This window comes from Peromyscus californicus, unplaced genomic scaffold, assembly GCF_007827085.1.
Source record: "Peromyscus californicus insignis strain IS unplaced genomic scaffold, ASM782708v3 Scaffold_6__1_contigs__length_162567912, whole genome shotgun sequence".
NCBI classification, from domain to species: Eukaryota; Metazoa; Chordata; class Mammalia; order Rodentia; family Cricetidae; genus Peromyscus; species Peromyscus californicus.
Window position 1 is genome coordinate 26,662,543 of NW_026294584.1, and position 24,534 is coordinate 26,687,076.

The following is a 24,534-nucleotide window of genomic DNA, read 5'->3' on the forward strand; positions in this document are numbered from 1 at the left end:
GACCTGTGAACAATGTGTGGACGTGACACCCCTGCACAGCGAATTGATACTGGCCTCCAGATTTCAGTGCTGTTGCTTCTCTGTTCCTGTATTCTTCCTCCATCACCCCCCTCAACTCTGTGCAACCTACTCAGCATTAATAACGACATCCCACAGTAGCCCTCTGGAAGGCCATTCTGGATCCTATCAACTTCCTTCCAGGAAGGGCTCACTACCCTGGTTGTTCTTTGCCTGCATGACCTCTCCTTTGGCACCTCAATATTTAGTTTGCTCTTTAGGGGCAGTTTCATTATAATGAAAAGTACCTGAGAATTGGCTTTGCTTTGTTTTTAGGTAATGTGTGCCAATGTTCCATTTTTGTGGTTCTGACATTTTACTTTCATGTAGTTGTCACTTAGGGCAGCAGAAAACAAGTTTCAAACTCATATTTACTCATTTTAAAAGTTTAATAAAACTATTATTTACAAAAGAGAAATCTCCTAGTAATGATGAAGCACATTAGAACTGGGTGCTGGGAAAATTGTGCTTTAAAATGATTAATGGATTAAGAAGAAGGGTTTTGTCAGAACCTGAGGTAGATCTAGAGCTGAGGAGAGGACTGCTTTGTTAGAGAAATTCACCACTGCTGATTCCAACTTTTCTCTTTCCCCACCTTTGGGAATCCTATTACCCCTTCCTTTGGTAGGATCCTAGAAACAAGAGGACTAGGAAGCTTCTTAAATATTCTGCTCACAGACCCTCTGGGACACAGAAGCAGGGTGGAGAATGCCTAAGAGCTGCCCTTTCATACCTCTGGCATAATACTCCTTGACAGTGCAACATTCTGAGGGGAGTGAGGCTTTCTTGCTAGCTATCAACTCTCAAAGAAGAAGAAATAGTCACCCTGACTCTTTCTTAGCATAATCAAGAGGATGCAGAGGCAAGCTCACAAGATATGAGGAGTAATAGCTGACAGGCATGTCAACACTGGATACTACAGGAAAATTGTAAGTCTGAAAGCCTGTTACGCATGCACAAGCAGTAGTAATTTTATAAATGGGTTCTGAATAACCTAAAAGGAGTCAATGCTGCCTTAAATAGCAGGTAATTTTCTCCCTTCTTTTGGGTAAGGGTAGAATTAAATTTGCAATTTCATCGGCTCTCAAAGACTCAGTGTGGGAAAGGTTCTCAGTAGCCATGTAGTACATCAAGTGAGTGAAACCCTCACAGGCATACACAGGGCTGCTGTGCTGGGACTTCAGATTCCCTGCTTAGAAATTCTCCCTGATTCAGGATGAACTGATGGGTAGAACATGCTGAAAATGAATAAGCTTCGTTCTAAGGAAAATATACAAGATTTTTGTGTCCACAATTTTGGACACTTTTTTTGAAGGCTTGTTGGGATCACAAAATTTGGAAGGCTTTTTCAAACTGTTTTGCCCCCATATAATTTTATAGAAATGCTACTTCATTCCAGAAAATTTACATCAGTTGTTTAAAACTGCATTGAATACCATTGAATTGAGGCCACAGATTTCTCTATTCTTATATAGCATTTCTTTCCAGAAATTTCTTGCTATTATTGCATGTGTTTGTGTATGTACACGCACAGGAGAAGATATGGGTAGGGGCCGAGGGAGGACGACAGGATGGGAATGTCACAGCCTTCGTACGGAAGTCGGAGGACAACTAAGATAAGTCGGTTCTTTTCCTTCCATCCTTATGTGGGTTTGGGGGATCAAACTCAGGTGGCCAAGCTTTCCTGGAAACTCCTTTGCATTATGATCTTTGATTCTATCTCAGCAGCTTTGCATTCACTTTTTTCGATCATCTATTACTTTAATTTCTCTAGTTGTTTCGGCTAGTTTTCAGACCACTGTCAAGCCTACAACTTTACATTCATGTACCAATCAATCAATCAATTAATTAATTAATTTTCCTTTTTTCTTTTCTGTTTTGAGACAAGGTTTCAATACGCAGCCCTGGCTGTCTTGAAAGCTCTCCATATAAACCAGGCTGGCCTTGAGCTCACAGAGGTCAGCCTGTCTGCTTCCTGAGTGCTGGGATTAAAAAGGCATCCAGCACCATGCGGAACTTATATTCAAGTTTTATATTGTCGCTCTAGAAAGCAACACTAAAAACAAATACTGAATCAGTTAACAACTGGTATTTTAAGGTAAAATGAGAATAAGACACAAAGACATTGATTTTGCTCAACAGCAATATAACTTTCTGATTAACAATTAAAGGTAAGAGAGGTTGTGTTGCAGTTTCTGACTTTGAAAACAATAACCAGAAAGCCACATAAGAATCGTTACCCATCCCCCCCCACCCCCCGCCATTGGACACGCTGTGGCTTATTCTCTAGCCACATAAGAATGAAACAATAACAGAAATCAGAGCTCTATATTCTGGTGTGTCAGTATTTCTATATGTTTGTTACTATGTTATTCTGGTCTTTATTTATTTACCTTTTATTTGTACATAAGTGTTTTCTTTATTCAATTTTCCCAGTGCTGGCTGAATCTACTTCTTTTGATTTAACCACCAAAAATCCTTTTTCAAACCCAAATTCATTCTTAGTCCCTCGGGAATCTCTTGGGCTGAATTTCCCACCATTCTTGGCAATGTTTCCAATGGGCTTGTAATTACAACTAATTGCCTTTGTTAGAAAATGTGACAAAACAAAGTGCATTTAAATGGAAGGTATTTTCTAAAGTCGTCAAGTACTTCCACTAAATGTGTCTTGTTTTACTTACAGCACACTTCCTAGCCACTCCTGAAACTTGTGACTTCATATGCAGATAGGAGTCTTTACTTCAGCAAGCAACATTCCAGAGTGAAGTGGCTTTTAGAGAAGTCTCAAATTAGGACTGTGCTCACTACATGCTGTAGGTGGCTGCTTGGCACTGAGCCTTTTCTTCACAATATTTTAGTGTCCTAGCTCCTGTTGGAACACTGACTTTTCTTCTGATGTTGGGCCATGTTGTTTTTCAATATTTTCTAGAGAAATGCTTGACATACTATCTCATCAGTTCCTAGTCTGAATAAGAGTCTGTTCAAACCCGGCTAAAAGTCACTGTTGCACAAGAAGAAACTTGTGTTCTCCCAAGTGAAGGGATTTTCATGGCCTCACCCACTGATTGTCACAACACCAATCTTTACCATTGAATCTGGTATGCCCACCTAGTTGTTTCAAAAGGGAATATGCTTAAAAATGTGATAATTTCCAGATGCCTAGGTCCTATAATATTCCAGCAAAATCATATATTTTCTCCTGAGGATATGGGCCAAATTTTATGAAAAGTAAGTGAATTGATGATTAATTTCTTCTTAGAACTATCATGTGCAACATTTGACAACTTGCAGACTAAAGGTGAGTTTTCTTGTTTAGGCTTACCTCTAACAATTTTTAAACACAACCCAAGGGTGTTCGAGTAATCCTTTGTTTCTATTCCAGACCCTGCTATATATAGCAAGGACATGTCATTCCCTTTGATGCAGGAGAAACTTGATGCTATAAATGATTTACTAATGAACTTGCTTAGGAAATATTGAATGATAAAAAGTAGAGTTTGGCTAAGATGTACTACTTCCAATATGACTAGAAGATAAGTAGTGTGCTATACAGGCTTGTTAGACACTCAGAAAGAAATTTGTACTACAGTTGAAGTTTAAGGTTGCTGAGAAAGTTTCTGCTAATGTTCATGCACCAAGATGGACCTCCAATTAGGCTCCATTTCCGTACCAAAAGGAGATAATCCTGATTTACAACCAGCCATTAGGTCCATCCCCATATCAAAGAACATGCCTCTAACGGGCAGCTCAAGTGGGCAAAAAAATGGTCACAGCCACCATTAAATCCTAGTTTGCCATTAAGTCCCCTGTGCTCTTATCAGAGAAAGTGTAATTCTGACAGGTGGGCAGGATGATCCTGGGTAAGACCTATTTAAAAAGAAGAACTCTGATGTACTTAAGAAATATTTCTGACATTATGTTTGCTGTATAAATTTTCCATTCACCTACATGGACAGAATTGCAGCCTCTTGCTTCTGCTTAAATGTTCAAAGTGTAACTTGGGAATTGGACCTGAAAGATTTAAGGATGACAGTATATATGGAATGCATAAGCCAAAGGTATATGTATTTAAGTCAGTAAAGTCTATTTGAGGCCATCTACACTTTGGGCATTAGCCAGAGCCAGAACATGCTATATTAAAAAGCTTTTACCTTTATTAATCTCAAAGTTAGCAGAGTGATTTCTCACTGGGAAAGTATATTATTTCTATAACATTTTCACCCCACAAAGAATTCAGGTATCTCTGGAGGTTTTAAGTGTTCATGAAGTGGCAAGACACAATGGCTTCCCAAGTGTCTTGTCTCTGTTACATCTGACTACCCCACTGCCCAAAACTTCTGGATCAATAGAGACTTGAGACTGATTTTCTTATTGTTGTAAAAAAATGAGCTGTAGTTTGCATCTACCATCTTTATTGATTGTGATCTCATTGAAAGTAGGGCATATGTGTTTTCTTTAACTTGGACAATTCAGCAGTAATTCTTTGAAACACTTTATTGGCCTATAGAGAAGTTCACAAAGAATTTTAGCTCTATTTAGCTAAGTTCTTTTAGGTTCTAGAATATTGCTAATCTTATTAAATGATTATTTAGCCTCTTATATCATAAAGATGCAGTGAGATAGAAGATATTTTAAATTCAGTGACTAAATCCCTGATTTGTGGCTCCATGCCAGTTCACACTGTACTGTCCTGGCTTCCTTGATGAAGTGGTGTGAAGTTTGGAAAAAATGTATCCAAAAGACGGGATTTACATGACATTTTGACTAGAATTAATTTTATTAACAGCGTACTAATTCACGTTGAAGAGAAATACCAGCCATTTGCTTATTTTAGGACACATTAAATTTATGTATATAGCCTACTAATATTTATGTAGTTATCACTGTATTGGGATAGTCATGTATGGTGTTTCTACAAGGATGCAAGTGACTGATTAAAAAAAATTCCCACATTTTTAAGTATATTTGCTTAATTCCACAACTGATGTGAATATTAGACTTTATGCATGGAAGCTAATAGCCTAATTACACTTTTAATCCAGTAGTCACCATTAAATTAAACCTCTTCAGCATGCTAACCCAGTGACAGCGGGAGTCAGCTCAAAGTTGCTCGTTAGAGGCTCATTCAATTACTTAGTGGGAGCCAAGCAACCAAGATAAGTGTACTATTACAGGGAAAAAGCCTGGGGAATCATCAGAATAAAGAATGTCAGAGAAGAACCAAATAGGAAGTGAATTGAAAATGCATACAGTGTAGAAGTACAAAAACACATACATACATGAAGAGAACCTGGGGAAGGGAGGTGGGGAAAACAGACACGCTCAGCAAAGTCAACAGAATTGGGAAGAGGCTACGGAGGAGCAATGGGTAATTTACTGTGCTGCTGAAATGCAATGCAATTGTATGAATTCACAAAGAGGAACAGTGGCAAATAGTTTCAAGACAGCAGCCAGGACTGCACAGAGATCAATGGTAGAGTGCTTGCCTAGCATAAACACAGCCCGAGGGTCAGTATCCAGTACCGTAAAATGTTGAAATGAAACAAAAGGCAACCAGACAATGGTAATATGAGAGAAAGTTTTTGTCTGAGAAGAATCGATCATTTTTATTTACTCGTTCATTTAAGCTATGACCTTCCAAAAAAATTCTCACCTGTATCTGAAAATCCATAGTAATGAAATTAATAAATGAGAATAGGTGAAGTAAAGGTAGGGAGGGTGAGGAATAAAAAAATAAAGACAGTGGGTTATTCGAGAAAACAGCAGGCATGCCACACAATCCTATTTAGGTTTCCAACCTCCAAAGTAAACAGGAAATTGTAATCTTTCACAAGATATCCAGGGGCAACAAGAAACAGACTCCAGCTGCTCCACCAAGGCATATGGGTTGAGACATCAGTGAAATTTATCTTATGTTTTTAATCAAGAGAACAGACTGAATGATAAAGGAGATAGCAAACCCAATGCCAATTCTACAATAAATACGATATAAAATTCTGAGTGATGATGCTATAATTTCTTTGGTTGAGTCCAAATCATAACTTCATAAATATTTCAGGAAAAGCAATTATGCAAATGATCCAGATAGCCCCTCCCAGATGGTCTGGCTCATCCAAGAGCAAAATTTAGCCAATTCAGAGAAATCATAGCCTTCCTGTCATTCTCAACGAACACCATTTTCACAACAAATGAATCATACATGAGGTAGCTTTTCATAATGTAGTCATTACAGACGAGAAGATAATCTGCCAAATAATTTCCATCTAGGAATTGCTGCCAATTCATTACGTTTTCAAAGCCAGGCCACTCCTGGTTAAATACCTTCTACTTACCTGATTTCCCGCTGCTTCTGGTTTTCTTCTCTGGAGAGAGTTACTTTGTTTTATAAAACCAGCAAGAATATTATTCTTAGGTATGGTTCCCCAGGTGCTTGTTAAGAGCAGATTTTGTTTATAGGGTAATTCTGAAAATGCTATAAACTTGGAGAGATTACAAGTGTGCCTTATTCTATTAACTCACTCAGATAAATATCAGTATTCAAAATCCCAATACTCCAAGATCCGAGTAATTTTACTTTCTTTTGTTGGAGGGGAAAAGAGTACCGACGGCTTAAAGAAGCAGTCTCCATGTTTCTTTGTGGTGCTGGGAACTGAACTTTAGGCCTCCCATATGCTCGGCAAATGCTCCACCATTGCCCTATATGCCCTGCCCAAGAAGCTATATTTTGTCACAGAGAATTGTTCCTGGGCTAAGAAACCTTCAAGTGGTGTGGGGCCTACTCATGGACAAAATAAAAATTACAGCATGAAATCCACAAAAGCTCAACAGCCTTGAATACGGACTGTCTGTCACATGTTTACTACAGGAGCCAGCACAGCCAGTCTCAAGTCCCTGCTATATCTGCAGACAGGAGACCGGTGACGTTACTAGTAATAAACGTTTACCTGAGATCCGCAGCTTTCCCAGTCTTGTTCGTGCACATCACATCCCTGGTCTGATACCCAATCTGGATGTCCCAGTATCTGTTCTCCTGTCTGTTTTGTCTGTTTCTGTTCCTCTTCTTCTTGATGAGCTCACGGGCCTCTGGGTCCTTCACGGCTTTGCCTCTCTCCCTCTCCCGCTCTTTGTTCTTGCCACGACGCCTGGCTTGCCTGGTTTGCCGTGAGTGTGGCACGGAGCATGCGCTCCAGGGCCCAACTTGCAAGCTATACATGCTTTCCTCCGCCTCGCAGGGGTTGGACTGGCACACCTGGAACTCGGTGAGGTTGGGACAGCCGGAGCCTCCAAACTGTGGCGGGGCGACCACGTGCCTGGTTCGGTGCTGCAGGCCGCTGCCGCAGGTCCTGGAGCACTCGGACCAGGCCGAGAACTCAGACACGATGCAGTCTTGCTGACAAGGGATGAGGCAGGCCTGTTCCAGGAGGGGCTTGGGCTCAAAGTACTCGCAGATGATGTCCTCTGCGGGGATGTCCTTGTCCTTTTGGATGCAGGTTATCTCTCTCACCTGGATGCCTTCCTCTCCCTTCACACATTCTCGAGCTTTCTCCAGGCTTTTGGAAATCACGGGCTGACACTGATTCCAGGGCCCCAGCCTCCAGTCATACAACTCTTTGTGCCAGTCACACACCTTGAAACAGTTTTGCTGGTTACTGGGTCTCCCAGCCTGCTTGCAGTTCGTATGCAGTGTTGTCCAGCCTTCCACGTGAGCACACCACACAGCCCGGGTCTGGATGCCGCCTGGTCCACAGTCATCTCCCATACACCGTCCCCAGGGACCTACAAATCAGCACGAGTTAGTTAGCAGGGCTACGGGAACAGAGTGACAGGCTATTCCCATTTCAGAAAGACGTCTCTAGACTTAGTACATTAACTTTCCCCGACATCTTATAAAGTAGGTCTCTGTACGAGACGACTGGAAAGTAATGATCGTCCCTGAGTACTTCTACAAGAGCGAACTGTGTCAAGGTGTCTATATAAGGTAACAGCTGGGGCAATTTCACTTCGGGTCCTTCTGGGATTACTAAAAGTTTGCTTTGATTCATTTCCTTTATTTCAGGTAGATAGAGATCGTTGCTCATAAAGGGCATCAGAAACTGGTCACAGTGAAAACCCATCATTCCTGCCTCACATTCTGAACTCTGTTTTAGGAACTGGTAAAGAAAATAGTCTCTCATGAAAGCCTTCTCCTGCAGGCTTTCTTTGCCTGGGCAATTAACTATTTTGCAGAAAATGCTCTCCCTCACCTGCTTTTTTATTGTTGCAGGCTGTGACTGCAGAGGTCTAGTGGCTGTGTGCGGTGTTGCTGATAGAATTTAAAGTGCAACTTTATGGGAACTAAAGCTAAGAAATCAAAAATCTTTTTTCAAAGGTACTTGCTGCCTTTTAATTAAAAAAAAAAAGCTCAATGTACTATAAAGATGAGTGAAGAAATTTAATTTCACCTAAAACAAACAAACAAACAAATACTTCCCAATTGTCCGACCCTTTGTTGAGCAATGGCTTGAGTTCTTTTGGTTCATTCATTTGTTAAATATGAATAATTCAGTATTTTATCGGACACTTGAGTTAATTGTTTCAGTATGTTCCATGGGCTTATTACCCTGGAACACTTATTAAGGAGACACAGGTCTTACATTTCTTATACATTTATTTTTCTAAGTCAAGTCATACTATTTTCAAGGTGTTTACAGATTCTGATGTATTAAATTGAGAATACATTTTAGATTTTCAAATAAACTTAAAGATCACATAATTATATGGTTTTCAAAATGTTGTTATGAAGATGAGGACTTATTTTTTTTTTCTTCCTTTTTTTTTTTTTTTTGGTTTTTTCGAGACAGGGTTTCTCTGTGTAGCTTTGCGCCTTTCCTGGATCTCACTCTGTAGACCAGGCTGGCCTCGAACTCACAGAGATCCGCCTGCCTCTGCCTCCCGAGTGCTGGGATTAAAGGCGTGCGCCACCACCGCCCGGCGAGGACTTATTTTATGACCCTTGTTTGTCATCAACATGTCCTGAAGATGTAAGTTTCATGAGATGGCTATAGGATTTCCTAAGACAGACAGACAGACAGACACACACACACACACACACACACACACACACACACACACAGAGAGAGAGAGAGAGAGAGAGAGAGAGAGAGAGAGAGAGAGAGAGAGAGAGAGCTGCTGCCCTCTTCCTGCTGTCCTGTTTCTATAAGAAGTCTGGCTTCACATTTATTTTTATTCATGTGTACATTATGCATAAGGTTTTGTCTGCAAGATGCTGAAGAAGAAAAAAAAGCGAAAACTATTAAACTAGGCCAAAGGACTTATTCTGTGGCTCAGAAAAACAGGACAGGAAAGAGGGCTGATCTGCCAAATTCAATCTTGAATGAATAATAGAACTAATTGCAGTTCAGATCTAGTTCTTCTGACACTGGGGCTCAAGTGTTGAGAGCTTTAGGTTTAGGTACTTTCCTCTGAACAAAACAACCATCAATCTACACAAGAAGAAATACAAAGAATGCACTTATAGTAGCTAATTTTATTTAACAAAAAAGATGTTTAATGGTGTTGTTTTGCTTACAAGTGATATAATCAAGTTCTAAACAGAAGAGCAAGATTTATCTGAACTATTGTGCTAACTAGTCTTTCCATTTAAAATAGTACTAGATATTTGGTATATCCAAAATATTATTTCATGAAAATCATATATAAAATTGTAATAGGACTTAAATTTTGAGAAATATCGTCCTAGGATGTTAATGTTAATACTTTATAAATTAAAAAGACACTGAATTTGTTGAAAGTGTCAACATATAGTACCTAAGGATATTTTAATCCTATTTTTACTTTGTCTCTGTATATTTTTCTGCTATACTTTTGATGTTTTCTTTCAGATTTGCAAAATATTCCATATGAGAATCATAAAACTTAAATGCATTTCAATAAGGAAACTTTGTAGCATACATAAGACTTTAGAATTAATTACACATAGCTTTAGTTTTAGTTTCCTCCACACATTATGTTTGAACAAAACTGTTATCCTATTTCCCACCATAAACCTCACTAAAGGCACATTTGCATTAGACTCAAGGATAAACCATGTGCTGCTCAGTTGGTATGTTAAAGCATAGATACTAACTCAGAATCAATGCAAGAGCAACCCAAGAAAATTTCTTGATGTACTATTATTTTCCATCCTTAACACTATTTATGAGATTAGACCAATTCATCAATGTTTATTATTTTATTCCTAGAATAAAACCAAATGAAGAATTTTATAGAAACTGTTCATAGTGCTGACCCTACTCTAAAGACTGGTTGGGTGAATAGATTTTTATTCATGTCCCCTCATGAAAAGGTACCAATGACAGACCACAGGAATGGTGCCCCCCAAGTCTCATTTGGTGAACCAATGAGTTCATTGGGGTTATGAATAGGAGTACAAGTGGATGACTCACAGACATCTGTATCACTTCCAAGCCCACCTAGTTACATCCCTAGAGTTCTCTGCCCACTTTGTACCCTGCTCCATAGGAGAGAGTTTCCTTTTGCTAGCAGTTGTTTACAGCTTACGTAAGATTGGGTGGGAGCTGTGATCCTTGAGTAAAATAACATCAGTAAGTTTCCTCCGAGGCCCATGACCTATATAGTCTTAGGTTCTTTAGCAGTGTCAGGTATTTGTTCCCATGGAATGAGCCTTAGATACAATTAGGAAGTGGTTGGTTATTTTAATAACATTAGATACTATTATTCTGCTAAAGGAATATAGCAATAAAATGACTCCTAATGACATACTCCTCTATACCCATAGACCACCGCATCACTCCGCCCTCATCAGAGAAGTTTCTGTTTGCATAGACAACTCACAACAAGACAATGTGAAGAAAGTGAGGGAGTCTGAGCACTCAGTCCTAAATGGGATGTCTTCATCAAAGCTCTCCCCCCAAGGCTCAGAGTCTATGTGGAAGAGGAAGCAGAAAAACAGCCGGACGAGATGGATGACTCCAAGGCAACTGTCTTCCAGGCACAACAGGACTGATGCACATCTGAGCTCGCAGAGTCTGTGGCTGCACACATGAAGCCTGTACAGGTTCAAGCCAGATGAGGTCCAAGCACAGAGGAAGTAAATGCAGGCTCCCACCCATAAGAAGCTCTCTGCAATTGACACCCTAATGGCAAAGGCAAAATCGGTTTTCTTCAATGGAGTCTCACTGGGAATATACATCACACTTCAGGTTAGATGCCATGCTCAGGAGTATCTGACCAACACAAAATGACCTAAATGATATTTTACATTTTTTGTCTTATTTTGCTTTGTTTGGTCATTTTTGTCTTCTAGGTTTTTTGCTTGTTTGAGTTTTTGTGTGTGTGTGTGTTTCTGTAGGGAGTTCTTGTGTGTGTGCATACTTCTTAGTTTTGTTGTTTTGTTTTTGTCTTTTTCTGTCTGTTTGTTGAGGTGGGGAGAACATGAAGTTGGATAGGTAGGTGGGGAGGATGCAGGAAGAATTGGGGGACGGGAAAACATGATCAAAATCTATTATATGAATTTTTTCAATTAAAGAAAAGCTTTAAAAAAGATGGGCAAGGGTCCTGTGAGTATTAGAACTTTCTGAGCTTTTAGATTATGTTTCATTACTTTCATGAGTTGTATGCTTCTCCCTCTATCACCCTGGAGTGAATGTTTCAGCTCCTAAGATATCTATACAACAGCCAACTGACAACAGTTTCTTAATAACTGACTTTTAAAAATTTCTACTTGATGCTTTGATGCACAGAAACATGACATCAGTTATTGTAAATCTAGCTTACTAGAAAAGTAAGGTTTTACTTTGATATTTTTCTATTAAACTTTTAAATTTTTGATTTTAAAAAGTTTTCCATTGCACATATTAATTGTATGTGGTCTTATGGCACATAAGGACACTCACATAAGTATATACTGTGTATTTATCTTTTTGGATGCATTGACTATCATACATAAATGTGGACCATCTTTCACATATGTTTGATGATATTTATATGTATGTATATAAATTTTGCACTGTGACTTATTTAGTGGAACAACTTGTTGCATTTCATAGTTTGTGTCTTTTAATTTCCTGGTTTACTCTTGTGTAAATACCTTCAATTATTTTGTTCATAATGAGAGCAGTTAGTTGGCAGATACTAATACTGAAGATGTCAATGGCAGCAGATAAAGAGATGGAGCTCAAGAGAACTTCTACATGATTTTGTACTAATAAGAAGCTCTCAGGATACTTCAATCACTAGACAAAAGGACATGTTACAAATGCAAGTACAGTTCACTTCCAGTTCTAATAATACGAGCACACAGATTCTTACTGACTCCTCACAGACAACATGTTCAGCTTCACATATACTCACCCTGAGAACTAAATGATGCATATCCTACAAAAACGCAGCAGAGATTTATAAAGACACTAAAGAAAAGCATGTGTGAAGGTAACTGCAAAAGCAGAGGCAACAACACAATCATTATTGAAAGAACTCATGCACCTTGCAGGCTTCAACTTCTATCTTATCTTTTCATTGCACCTTGGGTATTGCATGTGTGTCCAATTAAGTACTCTCACGAAAGATCAGATTTTCAGCCCAGTATGCCCGATGAATGGCTGTCTACTTATGCCCTCCGAGCAGTCTTGAAATAATCGCACACTGGCTAGAATGAAGACCATATCTAAAATTGCTCTTGACAACCAAGCATAGTTAACCCAATTAGCTACTCTGTTTCTAAGAGCACACATGGTTCAAAATACAGCTTGAAACCACAGTATGCAAATTCTATTAAGGGAAACAAAAAGTCCGCTGCCAAGCATGATCTGAGAAAGTGACATGTGGCGTCAAATATCTCTGTACAAATGTTAAGATTCAGCCCCACAGCTTCCATTACCATGAGTGAGAAGAGGTGGGTGGGGTGTGTGCGCAATTTCTAACAAGATCAGGAAGAACTTCCCTTGGTTTGAAATCTGTTTCATTTATTCTTGTTCATGATAATTTAGAGGAAGTTGGAATCTAATTGGGCAAAGGAATAATAAACAGCTTTCTCCTTTAGGGCTTGGATACTATCACTTTATGAATAGAAATGTATTCCTGTGTACAGATTTGTAAGACTGTGTTTATTCACTATTGCACAAAATCTGTCTAGGATGTAGGTCAATAAATATGTGTAAAAACACTGAGCTTGACAGATTTTATGCAAATCTGGAGAGAAACATTGGATGTCTTATTCTACCAAAAATAAATTAAACAACTGTTTGTATGCCCAAAACATTTATGTCATTAATACTTACAAAATAAATATTTTCAAATAGAATGCATGTAAAATTAAATAACACTGAGACAAAAGCATTAAGTGGTGTTTCTTGGCTTAGTTTCCATGCAGCCAGTATTTAAAATACAACTATATATGAACTTTGAAAACATATGGCTAAACCAATAAAATATCTTTACTAAAGAGAATTTTCTAACGCATCTAGTTTCTTCATGTAATTCAAAATTCTTTCTTTACTTCAGTTTACAAAAGATACACTTTTAAATTTAAAATTAGTGATTTTCTTACCATGTTCAAAACTCACTTCTCCTAAGACTCTTGATTTTATATGTCAAGGGCATGAGAACAATAAAAGGTTGAGTCTATAAAGGCCACATTATTGACAGGTGGCCAGCAACTGTTCCAAAGAGCCTTATAAAAGATAAACACTATTAAAGGAACATGAGAAAATTATGCAAACTACTTTCCATCCTTGTTTGCTATAAACTCTTAAATGAGCCAGGTTCTTGTTTGGCTAAATACATCTGCATCTTTCAAATGAGACAATATGTTTTCCCTCCTGAAAATGGTTCTAGAATAGCATGTCCTGCTTACTACAAGGTCAAGGAACATTTACAGAGTTTTGTTATAGACTGATTCCCATGTCCTGTTTGCTATAAAATATTATTTCCAAACATTCACAGATAACAAAATTATCCATTTGTTTATACTAAAGTAAAGTGTATAAAGATATTAGAAATTGCTCTTAAATGGCAGAAAATGTCTTTCTCAATCTTAAAGTAGTTTCATATTTTGTTGTCATCCTTTTGGACAATTAATTTTGCATCTAAATATCTATTTAGAATTAGGATAAATTGTTTTATAATCAGCCTTTGTACCTTATAGCATTATATAAAAATAATTTCATTTTAATACGTAGGCACAGATTTGACTTCTCTCGGTCTTTTAATCCCCATGGTTCTTCGATTTTCCACAGTTATATGTAAAGTATGCTTATGTAATATTCTGTTCTGTCACTGTGTCATGTCTTAATTGATGTTCTCCCAATGGACGTCTATTTTCCAATGGTTTTAGTATTACAAAGGATACTAAAATGAGGTATGTGGTAGGGTGGGCAGATAAATTGGCCCAAAGCTGTGCATTTTCCAGCTTTTCTACATATTGAAAATGCCCCTGGAAATGTAGCAGTTAGCCCTTTTAATGGCAATTTATGAGGACATTCCCCTTTCCTCTCAATAACTGTTGCTTCAATGTGGATTCCTGCTGGGGTAGTTCTATGTTTATTTTTGCCTACCTCCCACACTTGGTTTATTTTCATTTCAATTCTTTGTGTACTGTTATCTCCAGAGAGGCCTGAAAAACTTCTGAGAAGCTGTCAATATTATCTCCTGCAGCCTAGAAATGCAATCTTGCTTGTCCTGTGCTCATTTATCAAGCCAAGAGATTTTTCTGTGAAAAACAGTTATTTATGCTTAAATTGTCTGTCTTGAAATATTTTCATAGCCTTAGAAGCACAGATCCTCTGCATATACGTCATGGCTGTTAGCTTGGTGTTTTTATGGGTTTCCTAACAGTGAGAGCAGGTGTGTCCTTAATTCTTTCGCTTGCTCTTGGAACTCTTGTTCTCTTATTGGGTTGCCTTGTCTAGCCTCGATATGAGAGCTTTTGCCTTGTCTTATTGTATCTTATTTTGTCATGTTTAGTTGTTTCCTCTTGGAGGTCTGTTCTTTTCTGAAGAGAAGTGGAAGGGAGTGGATCCAGGGGAGAGGAGAGATGGAGGGGATTGGGAAGGGTGGAGGGAGGGGAAACTGTGGTCAAGATGTCTTGGATGAGAGAAGAATCTATTTTTAATAAACAAACAAAAAAACCCACAAGCTACTAGAGAGCATATTAGTTGATCTTGTCAGTGTCCATGCTCTGCCTCCCAGATCCCTTCATACAGACTGATGAACACACAAGTATAAAATAAAACCACAATATTTACCAACCTAAAAAAGTACATTTTCTTTTTAAATAAAAAAAGGAGAGCTTGTGGCTCCTTTGACTTGAATTTTAATTTAATTAAGTTTAATTTAGTATAACTCTCAAATGACAAATCAGTTTGGTGGATAAGGAGAGATTACTGTGGAAGTCAAATGTGCTTTCATCTTCAATAAGTAATTAAACTTTCATAAAATTATAAGAGTATCAAATTAAGTGTTCAAAATTGGAACACACTTTAAATCTGATGAGAAAGGGAATGAAAACCAGTAACTAGGAGAGCTGTTTAACAATTGCTAAATAAAATAACCTATTTTTAGGACCTATCATGTTTGATCCTTCTTGAGAAAATTACTCAGCCTTCTGGGTCCTGGTTTCCATTTTTATAAAATATAATATAGAATGAATCATGTCATTTACTCCCACCATCTCGTGATAACTGAAATATTATTATATGGAAGCACATTTTCTCACACAAAGATTCACATTTTTGTGTGACAATATTTTAAGTGTCTTTCGCCTCCACTTCTCTTTTTTTTATTATAGGAATTGACCATTATAACTGGTCAAAGCAACCATATTTGTTAGGCTAGTCTCCATTAAAGCAAACAAGAGGTCCAAGCATTTGGCAATTGTGAAGATTTAAAATTTATGTTGCCAAACTGATTTTTTTCAATAAAATATATAGAAGTCTGTCCCATCACTGCACCCAAATAAATGTTTATTGTAAGAGTTTTTGTATGGAAGGATACATACAAATCCACCGAGGTTTAAGTGAACGTCTAACACATAATATTTAGTAAGTTATCTTCTCTTTTCTGAATTATTCACCAAGTTGGCTGACATATTTTCTAACAGATTATGTATTTGTAGTGCCATCATTTATTTGATGATCTATTTTGAAATATAGATATTTGTGAGATCACATAACAACTTTCATATTTTCATATTTATTTGAACAAATATATGTTAGACTTAGTAGAAACTTATTAAACATGTAAAAGTTTTCAATTATTTTAGTACTTTTATACTTATAAAATTTTACAAGTACTATACATAGATAATAATGGTAATTTTTAATTTTTAGCCTTACATACTGAATTTCTAGATTACATTAATATATCTTATTTTATTGCTATATTTTACATTTTTGTAAAGTATAGCAATTATTGGTCATTATATAGTGGAATATATATCATTCCTTCTCTCATCCAGTGCTAGATATGAGCAAAGATTATGTCATTCTGCATGACAGGTTTAATCTTGATAGATTTGAAAAATATATAAAACTATAAGCTCCTCAAACATTTCTTTTGTTTAAATGGATGCAATTACATATCCTCAAGTGATATGAAATCTGCTCATCATCAACATATGCTTTTTTAGGGAATGAGTTTAAGTTAGCAATGTCAAATCTGATAAATGCTGGAATCACTGGAAATAAGTTTTCTTAGCACTGATGTTAAAACATAGCATTAATGAGAATGTGGAATGAAAAAAATTCTAGGCATATAAAATTGAGCATATTTAGTTACAATTATCTTTGAGAGAGCTGCCTTTCCATATTTAGTGGCCTGACGCTATGCCGAAAGGAGGAAAGTCAACAGGGCCTCAGAGAAAGCATTCCTGTTATAAGGTGTACATCGTTCTAGGGATGGAGTACCTGTGAGTTTGGAATTTCCTCCACGGATGAGTTTGTCAGTTCAAGAGGATTTCAAATTATGTGGAAACCTTGTGCAGTGGAAATTTCCTGCAATCTATGAGAGTGACCCTAGTGAGGCCTCCTAGTAATGGAGGATACCAAGTCTGAACTAGACCTCTTCTGTAGCCAGGCAAGGCTTCCAATGATATGACTGGTTTTCATTTGGTTGATTTGTTCGCCAAGGGGCTTCCGTGAAGATCCCTAAATAACCCAGGTTGACACTGGACCAGAAGGTCTCTCTCTGAAAACTGAGAGTGGGACCCCATTGGCAAGGACCATACAGCTCATTGAGTATAGAGATGTCAAGCTGATGCCTGCGTGGAGCCCTCACCTCTACATTCTAGTCCCCAACCAACCATAAAACCCTCAACCTTCATTCTGTCAGACCTGCAAGATGTGCTGGGGCAATGGAGGGCCAGAACCTTGGGAAGTGGCCAACAAATACTTGGTTTAGCTTGAGGCCCACAGCATGAGAGGGACCCCATGCCATACACTGTCTGGATGGCCAGAAATTCAGGACTGGATAGTACAGAGACCTAGGGCGGAACCAAACACTACTGGCAAAAAATTCAATGAGATGATTCCTAATGTAATTCTGCTATATTCATAGATTGGTGCCTTGTCCAATTGTCATCAAAGAAGCTTCCTTCAGCATCAGATGGGAGTGGTTGTAAAGACCCATAGCCAAGCACTATGTAAAGAGTGAGAGTGTAAATTGGAAGTCTCCATCAGGTCCCTCCCCTCAGAGTTGGGAGACCCCACAGAATACAGGAGGGAAATATTGCAGGAGTCACAGGGGATGGGAGACAACAGGAGAATGTGGTTCACTGAATCAACTAGGCAGGGCTCCCAGGAGCTCACAGAGACTCAAGCAGTAAGCATATGGCCTGCATGGGTCTACACCAAGCCCTCTGCATATATGTAATGGCTGTTAGCTTGGTGCTTTGGGGGACTCCTAACAGTGGGAGCAGGTGTATCTCTGAGTCTTTTGCCTTCTCTTGAGACTCTTGTCTTCCTTTTGGGTCTCCTTGTCCAGCCTAGATATGAGGGCTTTTATATCTTCTTTTGTCCTGTTTGGTTGTTGTCTCTTGGAGACCTGCTCTTTTCTGAAGAGGAATGGAGGGGAAGTGGATCTAGGGGAAAGGAGAGTTGAGGGATGTGGACCTGAGAACAATGGAGTGAGGGGAAACTGTGGTCAGATGTATTGTGTGAGAGAAAAATCTATTTTAAATAAAAATTTAAAAGAATTGTGAGCATTCACAGCACAAATTCCTGATAAAATACTGATTATCAATCAAATTTATAAAGCATGTGTTCTCTTATGTCTATTGAAAGTAGAACTTGAAACAAAGGGCCTCATGTTCATAGCTTATTTTAAAAGTGTTCCATTGGTGAGGAATAAGGCACAGAGTAAAACAGGAGAAGGGAATAAGGAAAAGTTGGTATAGTCATGTGCGATCAGTTTGTGCACTGTTGATGGCTGGTTTTGACTCTATAGACTTTCTGCAAGGCTTTATAAAAGGTATTGTAGAACTGTCAGTCCACAGGACAGAACGACCAAACATTTCTTCTTTCACTCTTCTATTAGATACTTTTCTTGTTGCTGGGACAACTTAAGGAAGGAGGGGTTTGTTTTGGCTCACGGTATTGTCCATCATAGTTGGGAAAGCATGGCACCAGAAGCACAAGGCCTCTGGTCACACAGTCAGGAACTAGAAAGCCCTGCATTCTGGTGCTCAGTTTGCTTTTTCCTTTAAAGTCAGCATAAAACTGCAGCCCATGGAACAGAACTGACCAAACTAGTTATGAGTTTTCTTACCTTACTTGATTCAGTGTAGAAACTTCCTTATAGACATGTATGATTGTCCCCTAGATGATTATATAGTCTGTCAAGTTGGCCATCATAGTTCTATAGCTCACCGCTCAGTTTGCTTGAAGTAGCACATGGGAAGTTATGACATAGCGGCTCCTTTCATTATCCAGATACCTTCATTGTGTATTTTAAGTCCAAGAAACCACAGACTCACTTTCAAGTTAGTGGCCAGTTCAGGTTTTGTAAATATGGGTTTTCCGTCTGGAGCTGTCTTCCAACATTGCAGAATTTGAGATGTAGGCATTCCCTTAGTGGTTAATGGGAACTTTGGGGATAATATCAACAATATTTCACTATTCTTTGTGTGTGCATGTATGTGTGTGTGATTGTGTGCATGTGCAATTTTTTTGAGATGGAGTCTATCACTGAATCTGAAGTTAACTGATTTATCTAGGCTGGCTGGCCAATGTTTCCCAGGGAATCTTTCTACCTCCACTGTTGTGCCTAATATACATCTGAGTGCTAGAGACCATAACTTGGGTCTTCATGCTCATACAGTAAGCATTTTACTGATGGAGCCAACTCCTCAGCCTGACCCTTGATTTCTAATCCATATGCATATGCTCTAATAGTAAAGCATTATATTTTATTTTCTCAGTACATTCTGGATAAATTTCTCCAATCATACATTTTTTTTCTGAACCTAGCTCTTTAATATGCTACATTACTATTGTAATTAAGATATCTGCTTTTAGGCAATGAGATGTGTAGAAATACGAGTGATTTTTTCACTGACATTATTCAATGTCATATCTTTTTACTCTCACATATATTCTTTTGAAGGAAGTAATACTATACGCACATGGAGTACAAGGATAAATAAGTATTCGGGTGTCCTCCAAGTTCTCTAGTCACATACTGGTAAAGGCATCGTAGTCACAAGAAGTAAAACAATATGCACAATAGAAGTCAACTTTGATGACAACATATTGCTGTCCTGTAGTTGGAGTTTTCTCCAGTCCTGCTCAGACCCGTAGCCACTCAGACCCAAATAAACACATAGATGCTTATATTATTTAAACTGTTTGGCCTAATGGCTCAGGCTTCTTGCTATCTAGTTCTTATATCTTAAATTAACCCATTTCTATTAATCTATAAGTTGCCACGTGGCTTGTGGCTTACTAGTACCTTACATCTTGCTTCTCATGGTAGAGTGGCTGGAAGCATCTCCTGACCCAGTCTTCCACCTCCCAGAAATCTCCTCTCTCCTTATCCCGCCTACACTATACATCCTGCCTGGCTACTGGCCAATCAGCGTTTTCTTTATCAATCAATCAAAGCAACACATTCACAGCATCCCCAGCACTGTCCCATTGTTGGAGGAAACCACAGCTACTGCATACAGATGTAATGAGAAGAATGTTATCACACTGTGTCCATATATATTAACTGTCACTAACAGATTATAATATCTATAGGGACTATGTTACCATAAGCAGACATATAAGGAATAAAAGTGTCATTGTTGGGATTGGATAGTGAGAAGAATATATAATGAAAGGAACTTCGAGGTGACAGTGGAAGGGACCTGATGGTCCTAAAAGTGTCTTCCAGTAAGGACTTAAAAAGGAAATGTTACTCAGAGCTTGATAATAGTTGCTCTCAACAGGGTAAATTTTATGTGAACCCACGTATATGTATGATCTATAATCCATGGAAAATAAGGTAAAATGGAGGATACTGGGATTTAAGGGGAGGCCAATATAGGGAATTATTAGCTGATGATTACATAATTCATAACTGGGATGATGAAACCATTCTGAATACGGGAAGTGGTAAAGGTAATGTAACAACATGATTCATAGTAAGAATTATTCAAGCAAACATGATTAAATGGTAAATATAGTGTTGTATACATTTTATATATATTTTGACTATATGTGCATGTGACTGTGACTGCAATAAACACTAGGCCACACTTTATATTCATATTTATAATCCTTTGAAATCTAGAAAACCTTTCTTGACATAGCAACACATGTGCAAGTTTCTAGAGAATTACTGCCATGTTTGAAGCCTTAGGGAATTCTAACCTTTGTTAAACCTAAAAGCAACTTATTTGAGACCTTTGAGCAAAAAAAGGGGTCTAATTATAGACTTAATAAACTTTCCTTTGTCTTATTAAACACAGGAAGAGAGAATGAGTAACTCAAATATGCCACCAATATCATCTCACTTTTAGTGCCCATTATATTAAGTAGGTAGTCATTAGAAATAATATATCCTAACTTCATCTTCTGATGATGTTCCACTGTCAATTTCATGTCTGAAAAACTGTAATACAGTTTTAACAAGTAATTTCAAATTGTAGCCATGACTTCCACAGACAAGAACATAAAAATTAAGTGGAGGTTAATGCCCTTGGACTTTTATGATGTTTTCATTACACACTTAGAAACATATTTATTACTCACTTCTTCAGGATATTTTAAACCACACTTGAATTAGCAAACGTCTACACAGCTGTTACATTTCATATTTTATAAAATACACTCACTGATATATATCAAATTTTGTTATGTATTTTCATATAACAAATCACTTCTATAGAGCAGAACCAATTTTATCCTAAAGTTAGATACTAATTAATAAAGATGAGGAGTAAAAAGGATATAAATGAATGAAAATTTTTCAGTTCTGGATTGAAGCACGCCTGCCTTTATTAGAAAGAACTACTAAGAAGAAAAATACAGATGCTTCATGAAGAATGACTTTTCAGACTTAAAAGAAAATGGAGAGATATGACTTCATGAGAGAGTAAACTTTTGTGATTATCTTAATCAATAGCCATATACATTGCTGTGTATTTTTATAATATCCACATAATTTCTACCCCCAAATATTATGTTTCAAGGATAGAAAAGCAAATGATTAAAGTATCCAACACATTAAATTTTCAGCCTGTTATCTGGTAAATAAATGAGTATTTGTAGATGCAAATTTTATATTATCTATATGTGCAATTAAATTGACTGAGCCAAATTAATCTTTTTAAATGCCATGTGACAAGGAATTTGAGTGTAGAATTTCAAGTAATAATTTGTGTCATTAGTGACTTGGAAATATCTATTAGAACTTAGATTGATATTTCTATGCTGTAGTAAAGTCAAGCAAATTTTATAAGATTAAGCACTAGTTTGATTTATAAGATGAAAGGAACACTATTAAGTAGATGTTACATTAAATATCTGAATGTAAATACTTTAATTTGTCAGAGAAATGGGTTCAGGCATATTATAACTTTCATTAGAATATTCTCAACTCACTTATTATCAAAATAGATTAACATTTTAATATTGTTCTATGGAGACACGATATTGAGTGTTATACATGTATTTTGTTATTTGAGTCCACAATTAGTTTATCTTTATTTTAATGAAGATCTTGCCAGCTATTTTATATTTACTTTACCTTTACCTTATAGTTTTTCATCATTTTGGTAACTATAGCATGAAACATTGATCAGTTACAACTTTATTTAGGACCAAAGCGATATCATTTTTTAATTTTATAGAATGTAGATTATTTTCTTACATAATATATCCTGATTATGATTTCTTCTCCCTCTACTCCTCACAGTTCACATCCACCCCCCCTCCCATCCAAATCCATTCTCTTTCTAACTCTCATTAGAAAAGAACAGGCTTCTAAGAGATAATAATAAAATAAAATATAGTAAGATAAAACAAAAAGCTGTCACATCGAATTTGGACAAGACAAACCAGCAGAAGAAAAAGAGCCCAAGAGAAGGCACAAGAGTCAGAGACTCACTCATTTGCACACTCAGGAATCTAATAAAAACACTAAACTGGAAGCCATGATTATACACAGAGGACTCAATGCAGGTTAAGTGCAGGCCCTGTGCATGCTGCTTCAGTCTCTGTGAGTTCATATGACCTTTGCTCTCAAAGAGACATGTTTGAGCCCTAATTGTTTGACTACATGTTTTTCTACCAGGCAATTTCTTATAACCACTTCCTCTAAGAAGTATTCTTCTAAGGACTCCAAGGGCAGTGAGAAACACTGAGACTCTCTGAGGTAGTTCATGTGCATTTCTCAGGAGATCAGCCCTGAGCAAGGTCTATTCTCACAAAAAGAAAAGCACTCTCTCAACCAGGATGGCGTCAGGGTTGACTGAAGTTCAGTTGAGCTTAATAATTTGTCAAAACAAACATAGGTAGCTTAAAATCAACTCCCAAAATTTTAATAGATTTACCTTACTGTTTACTTCTCAAAACAAATTTGTATAACATGACACGACATAGGTTTTCTTTTCTCTATTACACTGCAGGAATAGTCTATTGGTTATAATTATGGCAAAACTGTCACTATTTTGTAATATTAAAGGTAGGTTGTGTCCTGTGTCCTTACCCCAAAATACTGTGGTTAACATTGAGGAAATGTGGAAACACCGTAAAAGACATCCTCGATAAGAAATCAATGTTAAGACTTACTTCCAAAACAAAGCAGAGTTTGTGAAAATTAATAACCTGAATTCTAGGATCTAGAACTATAGAAAGAACATGTAGGGTTTTGATAACGAAATATACTCTGTAAGTATTCCTTAAGAATTAGAAAAACATCAATGTTTTTCATGCAATGATTTCTGTTACAAAATAAGTTATATGTAAAATACTTTGGATAAGGTTATGTAACACACAGTCATAACTGGATTTGATGAATTTTGAGTATTCTAATTCAGATGAAACGATGGACCAATACTATTGGATAATCAGTCACCCAAAAAACAGTGTTGAAGTCTCATGTAATTCAGTAAATTGTCCCTTCATAGCCATGAAAATTGCATTTCATCTTTAGCCAGCACAATTTCTCTTTTTGCCTGAAATCATAAAATCTTTTTTTTTTTTTTTTGGAGCTGAGGACTGAACCCAGGGCCTTGTGCTTGCTAGGCCAGTGCTCTACCACTGAGCTAAATCCCCAACCCAAATCATAAGATCTTACTGAAAATTAGGTGGTCAGAAATCAATTTTCATTTTCTGATTATTGCATTGATACATATTTGTTATGGATTCAGATATAAATTTCTTCTTGAATATTACATTTTCACAGGGGAAAATTCTGTAATTATTAAATATTAGAAAATAAAAGTCAGCCGGGCGGTGGTGGCGCACGCCTTTAATCCCAGCACTCGGGAGGCAGAGCCAGGTGGATCTCTGTGAGTTCGAGGCCAGCCTGGGCTACCAAGTGAGTTCCAGGAGAGGCACAAAGCTACACAAAGAAACCCTGTCTCGAAAAACCAAAAAAAAAAAAAAAAAAAGAAAATAAAAGTCATATTAATAGTCCACTATTTACTTCAAGAAACAATGTTGGTCTTTCAAAGGCACTTGCCTATGTAATGTCTTTTTACATGAAAATTGTCAAATTTAAAACAGGCAGAACTGAGTGAATAGTGCAAGACCTTGAGACCATCAGGAGTCGAATACAGGTTTTACAGCCACACTAACAGCAGGCAAGGCACTGTTCAGGGTCTCATTTTGCAGCTCAGTACAGTTCCATTCTTTCTTGGGAAACTCTAACACTGGTGAACAGACCACAGTGGGAATTTATATCTCAAACTGTACTTAATAAGGGAAACGTGCTTTAGGAATCCATAACTAGTTCACGAAATCATAAAAATTAACA

General features: G+C 37.4%; 1 protein-coding gene and 1 long non-coding RNA gene across 2 annotated transcripts in view; one reads left to right on the plus strand and one right to left on the minus strand.

Moving 5' to 3' along the window:
* Window positions 1-24,534, minus strand: part of Thsd7a (thrombospondin type 1 domain containing 7A) — a 399,677-nt gene that overhangs the window by 217,800 nt on the left and 157,343 nt on the right. The window contains exon 2 of the mRNA XM_052722143.1: window positions 7,002-7,833. Within this exon, the coding sequence (XP_052578103.1) occupies window positions 7,002-7,833 (832 nt within the window). The remainder of the gene's footprint in view (window positions 1-7,001; window positions 7,834-24,534) is intronic.
* Window positions 630-13,509, plus strand: LOC128100084 (uncharacterized). Its single transcript, XR_008214657.1, has 3 exons — window positions 630-986; window positions 8,321-8,425; window positions 10,856-13,509. It is a non-coding gene; the product is annotated as an uncharacterized LOC128100084 (long non-coding RNA).